This window comes from Phaseolus vulgaris, chromosome 11 (assembly GCF_000499845.2).
Source record: "Phaseolus vulgaris cultivar G19833 chromosome 11, P. vulgaris v2.0, whole genome shotgun sequence".
Lineage (NCBI taxonomy): Eukaryota > Viridiplantae > Streptophyta > Magnoliopsida > Fabales > Fabaceae > Phaseolus > Phaseolus vulgaris.
In genome coordinates this window covers 40,387,968-40,397,659 of record NC_023749.2, presented here as the reverse complement: position 1 = coordinate 40,397,659, position 9,692 = coordinate 40,387,968, and the positions used below count along the sequence as shown (strand labels likewise).

At 43.8% G+C, this 9,692-nt stretch overlaps 1 protein-coding gene across 1 annotated transcript; it reads left to right on the top strand.

Annotated features, from left to right (window-relative positions):
• Nucleotides 1-8,811: 8,811 nt before the first annotated feature.
• Nucleotides 8,812-9,375, top strand: LOC137807468 (uncharacterized). Its single transcript, XM_068608131.1, has one exon. It carries the CDS (start codon nt 8,812-8,814, stop codon nt 9,373-9,375), a length of 564 nt encoding a protein of 187 aa, XP_068464232.1.
• Nucleotides 9,376-9,692: the final 317 nt, after the last annotated feature.

Below are 9,692 nucleotides of genomic sequence, written 5' to 3'. Positions count from 1 at the left end.
TGCCCGGGTGACCAGCAAAGAGTCGCTTTTGGCCAGCAGATTTCTTGATCCCATTTCTCTTGCCAGCAACATTCCTGCGATCAGGGCTTCATACTCCGCCTGATTGTTGCTAGCTTTGAAGGCAAAGCAGAGGGACTGCTCAATCAGTACCCCGTTTGGGCCTTCCAGAATGACTCCAGCGCCGCTCCCCTGCTGATTAGAGGAGCCATCCACCGATAATACCCATCGGAAATCTAATCCTTCTGCAGGTGTCGCGATCGACGACAGCTCGACTACGAAGTCCGCGAACACCTGCCCCTTGATCGGTCCTCGGGGCTCATACTGAATGTCAAACTCTGACAATTCCACCGCCCACTTGACCATCCTGCCTACTACATCAAGTTTCTTCAGCACGTTTTGGATAGGTAGATCAGTCATCACTACCACTGTGAAGCTGTGGAAGTAATGCCTAAGTCTTCTGGCTGAAAACACCACCGCCAGGGCAGCCTTCTCGAGGGCCTGGTACCTTGTTTCAGGGCCTTGCAACACCTTACTCACGAAGTAAACAGGCCTCTGGGTCTGGTCTTGCTCTTGCACCAGGACTGAGTTGACTGCTCTCTCCGTCACAGCGAAATATAGACGAAGAGGGATGCCTACCTGAGGTTTTCGCAAGACTGGTGGGCTCGCCAGATACTCCTTCAGTTTGATGAAGGCCTCCTCACACTCCTGTGTCCAAAGGAATCTGTTGTTGCGTTTGAGACACTGGAAGTAAGGATGACCTTTCTCCCCTCTAGCGGACATAAACCGGGACAAGGCTGCCAAGCGACCGGTGAGCTGCTGCACCTCCTTCACCGTCGTTGGGCTCCTCATTGCCACTATCGCTGCACACTTCTCTGGGTTAGCTTCGATTCCCCGTTCTGTTAAGAGGAAACCCAAAAACTTCCCAGCCTCCACACCAAAAATACACTTCTCTGGGTTGAGCTTCAGCCTGTACTTGGCAATGGTGGTGAATAGTTCTTCCAGATCAGCTGCATGATGCTTCTTCTCTTGGGACGTAACCACCATGTCATCTACATAGGCATGTACGTTCCTTCCCAGCATGGGCGAGAGCACCCTATCCATGAGCCGCTGATAGGTAGCCCCCGCATTCTTTAACCCGAATGGCATGACCTTGTAGCAATAGCAAGACCGTTCCGTCATAAACGTGGTCTTGCACTCATCCATGGGGTGCATCCTGATCTGGTTATACCTCGAGAAAGCGTCCAAGAAGCTGAGTAATTTTCCCCCTGATGCGCTATCAACCAGGGCGTCTATACTGGGTAAGGGGTAAGAATCCTTAGGGCACGCCTTGTTGAGGTCAGTGAAATCCACGCACATTCTCCACTTGCCGCTTGCCTTCTGAACCAGTACCACATTCGCTAGCCACTCGGGGTACTGGATTTCTCTGATGTGCCCTGCGGCAAGGAGCTTCTGCGCTTCGCGTGGATCACCTTCCTCTTCTCCTCGTTGAATTTCCTTCGCCTTTGTCGCACAGGTCGAACCTTGGGATCCATCGATAGACGATGGCAAAGGAAATCGGGGTCGATCCCTGGCATGTCGGATACTGACCATGCGAAGGCACCCATGTGCTTTTCGATCACACCAACGATAAGTTTTCGCTCTTCTTCAACGAGGGAGCCCCCTAACTTGAACTTTTTCCCCCCGATGTCCACTTCGACCCATCCTTCAGCTGGGTGGGGCCTTCTCTCGCTGGCGATGACCGCCCTCGCGATTCCTGACTCGCGAGGAGCGATCGCGCCTTCCTCTTCTTCTTCAACTTGGGCTACCTGGAAGCCCCCCACCGCAGCGTTCACCATCCTCTGAGCGCCCTGCGTCTCCCTAACCACCGATCGCTCTTCGCGCGCGCCTGGTGGTGGTTTCGTGGTGACGTGACATACACTTCTCTTCTGCTTCAGGCTGTTCTCATAACAACGTCTTGCCTCAGCCTGATCTGACTTGATGGTTATCACGGTTCCCTCCATCGACGGCAGTTTCAACTTCATGTGCCTCGTCGATGGTATTGCGCCCAACCTATTAAGTGTTGGCCTCCCCAACAAGACGTTGTACGCAGAAGGGGCGTTCACCACCAAGTACTTTATCCTTTCAGTGCGGGCTGTCGTTCCGTCAGTGAACGTTGTCCTCAGCTCAATGTATCCCCGCACCTCTACCTGATCTCCTGCAAAACCGTAGAGACACCCGGTATACGGCCTCAGCTGATCAGGGGACAACTGTAACTTGTTGAATGTTGGCCAGAACATGACGTCTGCCGAGCTTCCTTGATCTACGAGTACTCTGTGCACTCGTCTTCCCGCTGTGATGAGGGAAATGACCACAGGGTCGTTTTCGTGCGGGACAACGTCCCGTAGATCAGCTTTCCTGAAGATAATGTCTACTTCAGGGTAATGACTCTCATTTACCGCATCTACCACCATCATCGATCGAGCGTATCTCCTTCTCTGTGACGCTGTGCATCCCCCACCAGAGAAGCCTCCCGCGATTGTTTGCACTTCCCCATGTACAGGGACTTCATGCTGCTGTTCTCCGGTCTGGGACCCCGATGCGCGATCACCCTGCGGCTCACGCAGGTAATCTGCTAGGAACCCAGACTTCAACAACTCTGCCAGTTGATGACCCAACGCCAAACAGGAGTGAAGTGTGTGGCCAAAGGCCTGGTGAAACTCACACCACTCATTCTTCTTTCTACCAAGTACCTTATCAGTCTTCTCTGGTACGCGTAGTCTTGCTGCTACAGCAGGAAGGGCGATGAGATCCGCCAATCCCACCATGAAATTGTATCTTGGGGGTGCGTTACTCTCCCTCGCACGCCCCCTGCTCTGCTCTTTGCCTGGCGCATAGGGACGAGGTTTTTCCCGCACCTTTTTCCCCTCCTTGGCCTCATGCACCCTTGCTTGCTGCGGTTTTCCTTGCCCTCCACGTGGTCTTGGTGGTGCAGCACTTCCCCTCTTCTCAGAAACCTCTGTTTCTGCCACTATGTGCGCCACCGCACGTCGTCGGATCTCTGCAAAGGTGCTGGGATGGCTCCTGATGAGAGACTCACTGAAGGGGCCAGGCAGCACTCCCTTCTTAAATGCATGCACCAACATATCTTCATCTTTGCTGTGCAGTCTAACCACTTGTGCTCCAAAGCGGTTGAGGTAGTCTTTCAGCGACTCACCTTGGTACTGACGCACGTCGAACAAGTCGTATGACACCACTGCTGGTGCTTTGTTGACGATATATTGATCAGTGAAGAGCTTTGAAAACTGAGAGAAAGACGTGATATGTCCTTCTGGTAAACTCACGAACCACTCCATGGCGATTCCGCTCAGTGTGCTCATGAACATTTTGCACTACACAGCGTCTGAGCCCCCAGACAACATCATCTGGGTGTGGAACGCCGTCAGATGCGCCTCCGGGTCTTCTACCCCCTTGAACGACGCCTTCACCCCCACCAGGTTGGGAGGCACCATGGTTCCCATGATTTCAGGGGAGAATGGCATGGGGAACGCTCTTGGAGGTGACGACTGCCTAACCATCCTTTCGTCAACCACGTGTTCCCTCTGCGCCTGCAACGTCCTTCTCAACTCTTCGTTGACGCGATTCAGCTCGTCGTTCCTACTTTGCGACGCGGCCAACTCCGTCTGCATCCTTTCTTGTTCAGCTTTTGACGCTGCGGCGTTATCATGCAGCGTGCGCACCATCTCCAGGACCTGCGCCATTGTCACAGCTCCTTCGTCAGCAGATGGCGCAGGTGATGGTTGTCTGTTTCTTAGCATCTTTCCTTATCAAAGAAGTTGGTAAAACTCTGGTAAGCTTCAAAACTGTGGTGTATATGGGACCACGATTCACTCGAGCCCCACGGTGGGCGCCAAATGATCCTGCTGGCAACTCGAACGTGGAGGAATCGCTTCGTAGCACTCTCTGCCCCGTCTACGCGACTGCGTCTTCTGCAGAATCAACCTCAGAACCTTCTCTTGGATCTCCAAACGTGACCTGCAAAACACACAGACGGCGCCTCTAGCGGCCGTTTGCACTCCGACGATCAAGTTAGTCCAAAGAACCACCAAACATGAGAAAACTAGCAGTGTGTGTGAAAAACTCTTGCTCTCTTTTTTCTCGTATCCCCCTCAATCTCTCCCTGATTCTCTTTTATGTCTCTCTCTCTGTTTCTGGGCCTAACAGAATTCTGTTATGCTTTTCTGGCATGTGTCAGAACCCTGTTAGGCTTTTTAGAGACAGTGTACCTGCAGAATCAGTAGAGTGTGGGTGTCTGTGCGTGTCCGCGTGTCTCTACGCTTGTCTGTACCCTTAGTGGTACGGAGTGCACTTTTATCTGGACCGCACCCCTCTCAGATGATGACACGTGGAGGCCTGCAACTCACATCTAACCACACATGTGTCACTTACTGGAAGGGCTCTAGCGCTTCTCTTTGTGTGCCTAAGTTACGCCCTTGCGGAGTAACTCAGGATATTTCTCTCATCTGGGTAAATCGCATACTCTTGGGAGAACGTCAGGTGTGGCTGGTTTAGACACACTCACCAATCGTTGCTCTCTGCGTATACAGCTTACCCTTCACGGTGCCACGCACGTAATGGGTTGAGGGAATCACCAATCACTGACTGGTTTACTAGTTCCCTCAGGCCACTCTCGTGCATGATTCCCTGAGATGTGCTCATGCGAGGTCCATGCGTAACGCTCTCGCTGGGAACCTCAGTCCCAGTTTAACTGCGTGTAGCACGAGACCCCGATGACAATGCACCCGATGACTGATCAGTGCTTGTTTGCTTCTCGCGTTCTGCCCCCAAGCGTTAGTCTGAGAACTGGTCTGTTGGTGGCCACTTGAATGCTGACCACCGATCACCATTCTGGATGATCTGTCCCCTGACCTCTCTGCCGCCTGATCTGTCGGTGGTCACCTGGTCACTGACCCCCGATCACCGCTCTCGGCGATCGCCTCCCTGGTCTCTCTGTCACCTGGTCCACGTGTCACCCTGCGAGTGGTCCACGTGGTCCTCTGCTGCTGACGTCATCGACTACCGATGATCGATCGGATCAATTATTATAACTATGATCATAGTGATAATATTTTATCTAGATTTCCTATTTTGTGAAGATCACAGGTTCCCTTAAGAATATCAAAAATGTCGGGTAACATGTCTATAGAAGGGCTCATAATTGAATTCCCAAAAGTACAAGAATTGGAGTTGGAGCAAGATATGATGATCAATAATGAAATTATCATCACTATCAAAACTTGCCACTCTAAGTCCATACCCACCAAGGCTCTCAAGGTGGAAGATTCTTAAGAAGAATTATCAAACAAAGAAAACTTTGAAGAAAATGACGAGATCTCCTTCATCTCTCAAAAGATCCACCAAGTGTGGAAGAAAAATGAAGGTTTATAGGAAGAAAGAGTAAATAACAACAAATATGGGAGCCTAAAGACAAGAAACATTAATATGTCTTGTATGAATGCAAGAAACCTAAAATTTAAAACCAAAATGCTCAAAGGTTAGCAAAAGCATATAGAAAGAATAACATGCATTCAAAAATGGGTGTGAAGAAGGTTTTGGTGTCAACATGGGAAGACTCAAACGACTTAGAAAGTGAAAGAGATTGGGTGGAGGAAATTTCCAACCTTTTCTCTCATGGTTGTTGTTAGAATAAATGACTTACAACAAGAGGCAGGTGAATTGTTTGCAAGAGATTTTCACAAGAGGTAAAGTCAGATTGAAAATTTCATAAAAATCAACCAACTGAAATTATTGTTCAATTTATTGTAAAAAGAGAAACAAACATAAAAACAAAATATAAATCAGTTGTTATGTTTATTTAACCGATTGAATTCCTATCCAAAAAACAGAAAACTAACAATAAAGTAAAAGGATAGAGATAGTGAGAAACACACAAGAAATTAATATTGATTCACTCTTAACCAAGAGCTACATTCAGTCCTTAGTGAACACACTGAGATTTCACTAACACAGAATCCAAGATTACACAATAATTACAAACAAGAGTTTTGTTCCTTGAACACTTCAAGAAAAAACAAATTCTCACAAACACAACAGAAAAACCAGAAATCCTATTTGGATCTGCCTAAGAACATAATACAAGAAAAATATGGAATGAAAGCACCTGAACCTTTTACAGAATGTGTAAGCAGTGAATTACAAACTCATAATTGACTTCCTCACACAACATGAATTATCCAAGATTAATGTTATTTTTTTGTTTTACTGATGACATGTGAGGGAGGTCTAGCAAGCGAGTGGGAATGATGTTTGGTTCTATTGATTTGAAAGGGTTGGCGCGAATGGGGGAGAGCGGGGACTTCATTTCCGGGTGATATGGAGAAATTGTAGGAGATGCCACGTACGCTTCAATGAATTTAGTCACATTCCCTCCCTACACTCTTTTATATATATATATATACACACAAAAAAAATCAATATATTAAATATTACATAAATTTATGTAACAAAAATATTTAATTATACTATTAATAACAACATATAATTATAAATAATATAAAGAATAAAATAAAATTATAATATCAACAAAACATATATAGTTATATAAACTAACAAATGTATATAATAATTATTCTTATTTTCATAAAATTTAATATATTTAATAATATTATTTCAATTAAATACAAAATTATTTTGTATTATATTTTTTAATTTTTCATTAAAAGATACTGATAATTATGGATATTATATTTTACAAAAATTTAATTAACTCAAAACTACAAAAAAATATCATAATTCAAATATTTTTTAATTTTAAGGGTAAATTTGTAAAGTTACATTTGTCACCTTTAAAATAATTTTTTATTCCCTTCCAACTATCACATCACTCGCAAACTTCAATAAATCATCCTCACAAATCCACTCTAACATCCTTAATCCAAACAACCTCACACATTCTCTCAAATCCTCACAAATCCACCTTCTCTCCTCCCCAATCCAAACATAATGTTGTGTTTTGATTGAAGAGGGGATTTGTGGGAAGGGAGTGAATTTGTGAGCCTTAGAGAGGATGTGTGAGAATGTATGAGGTTGTTTGGATTGAGGGATGATAAAGTGGATTTGTGATGATGATTTATTGAAACTTGTGAGTGGTGTGATAGTTATGAAGAAATTTAAAAATTATTTTAAAGATGTAAAATGTAAGTTTACAAATTTACCCTTGTTATTAAAAAATATTTGAATAATGAATTATGATATATTTTTTTGATAGGTTTAAATTAATTAATTTTTTCTAATATATAATATCCATAATTACTTGTATTTTTTAATAAAAAAATTAAAAAAATATAATAGAAATTTTTTTTTGTTAAATTGAAATAAATTTATTAAATATATTAAAATTTATGAAAATAATATTTATTATTATATACATTTGTTATTTTATATAATTATATATGTTTTGTTGACATTATAATTTTATTATTTTCATTATTTATAATTATATGTTGTTATTGTTCTCGCCGACTGACCTGGATCCGACCTTGTTGGTGGACTCCATACTGATTTTTTTTTTGTTGCAGCTTTGAGATTCTAATAATTCAAGTGAGAGGAGCTCCACCTGTTGATTACACTCCGACGATCAAGTCAGTGAGAACATATAACTATCAAAATCTGAATACAATATCTAAGTGTAGGGTTCCCAAAAAACTTACCTTTGCTCGGGGTTTCAAGCCCTTTTTATAATTTTCATAGACTTTCCTTCAACAGTTTCATCAAGCAAGAATATTTTGTTAATATATGCCTTTATTTTGCGGGTACATTCCACTTTATCTTTCATAGTTTTTATTTACATCAAAATATATATACGCTTAAGTAATTCAGTTATTCACCATGTCGCTTTTAATTATCTTTTTAATATATACTGCCAATTATCTGGGCCGACCTCATGACGCATTATTTGACCCATTATTCATCCCAGGTGGAGCTATGCACTTCCCAAGTGGGCCTGTCTGGTCGATCTATCACACTTGAGTGCTCAGGTTGAAAACCCGAGCACGTCCGACCAATACAATTATTAATAATATTATTAAATATTTTTGAAATTGTTAAATAAATTTATCCAATATTTAATTTTGTATATTGCATATATATAAATATGTTTTAAAAATGCATGCACAATGGTATTTTGGTAAAATATGATAATCCTACTTGGAATCACTGCGAATCTCTTTGTGTGAATAATAATAAAATGTTCTCACCCTCTTCCCCATCCGCTCTCCACTCTCAAAATCAGTAAAACAAACACATGAAACACTTTCTCGCCCCTCAATCCTCATTGCACATACCTGAAAACAAACATAGTGTAAAAGATCATTCAAGACTTTAAGCCTTTTTTTTCTCTTATCCCTTTGTTTTCGTCGTCCTTTCTCATGTTTTTTTTTTCATTCAAGAGTTACTCTTTCTTTTCTTCAACAAATGGATACGTCATTCCTTCCCATCATGTCTTCCCTTTGTAGTTTCTTGGATTCTTCTCATGGTGCGAGCCCCCTTGTAGAGAGGTAGCACTACAAGAAAAATAATTTTTAATAGGGGTTATATTTAACATTTTTGGAGGTTTTAGCCCCCGCTAAATGCATTACCTGCGGTTTGCTTTTCCTCTAGAAGATTCAACATCAATAACGAATTATCGGTAGTTTATTTTATTTTATAAAAGCTATCATGTTAGGCATCACTATGAAACTTGACATTCCAGCTAAGCTTACACCTCAATAATCAACAATGATCTGTCGTCACATGAAAAAATTACTAACCCCCAAAATGATAATTGAGCAGGCCCTTAGATTGGCCTTCAAGGCCAACAATAACAAGGTTGAGTACGAAGCGCTGGTAGTTGGGCTGCTGCTGGCCAGAGAATTGGGCGCTCGAAGTTTGATGGTAAAAAGTGACTTGTTGTTGGTAACCGGGCAAGTCACGGGTGAGTACCAGGCCAAAGATCCACAAATGGCCTCGTACTTGAGATATGTTACACTCTTGAGGGAAACTTTTCCCACGTTCAAACTGGTGCATGTCCCAAGGGAGCAGAATGCCCAAGCAGACCTGCTGGCCAAGCTAGCAGCTCATGCAAGGGAGGTTGACAAAGTTAGTTATTCAGGAGACCCTAAAGTCACCCAGAACCACTGCAGATGGAGTAACAGAGGTCAGTCATGTGGAGACCTTGGAGGTCGGCTCAGTAAAAAGAAGAAGGCATCGATCATTGACACAAGAAACGTTGAAGGTGCCCAAGATAAGTGTTTATGGCTTGTCGGGAGAAGAATCGTTGGACGTCTTGCAAGTCGACGTAGTGGAGACATGGATGACACCATACCAACGTTACCTTGCTGATGGTATGCTCCTGGCAGAGCCTGTAGAAGCGAAGGTGGTCAAGAGAAACGCATGAAGATATATCCTAATTGATGGAAAGTTGTTCCATTAAGGCTACACTCATCTTGTCCTCACTTGTGTAAGTGGGGATCGGTGTATCTGTATCATGGAAGAGCTCCATGATGGCATTTCTGGAAGCCATGTTGGAGGGAGAGCTCTCTCCTTGAAGGTCGTTCGGGTAGGGTACTATGGCCGACTATGAGGGAGGACTGCATGAGGTATGCACAGCGATGCGACCAATGTCAGAAGCATGTTGACTGACATCATGCACCCCCCGA

Excerpts from the sequence above, each read along its gene's own strand:
- LOC137807468 (XM_068608131.1), top strand. The coding sequence starts at position 8,812 with ATGATAATTGAGCAGGCCCTTAGATTGGCCTTCAAGGCCAACAATAAC.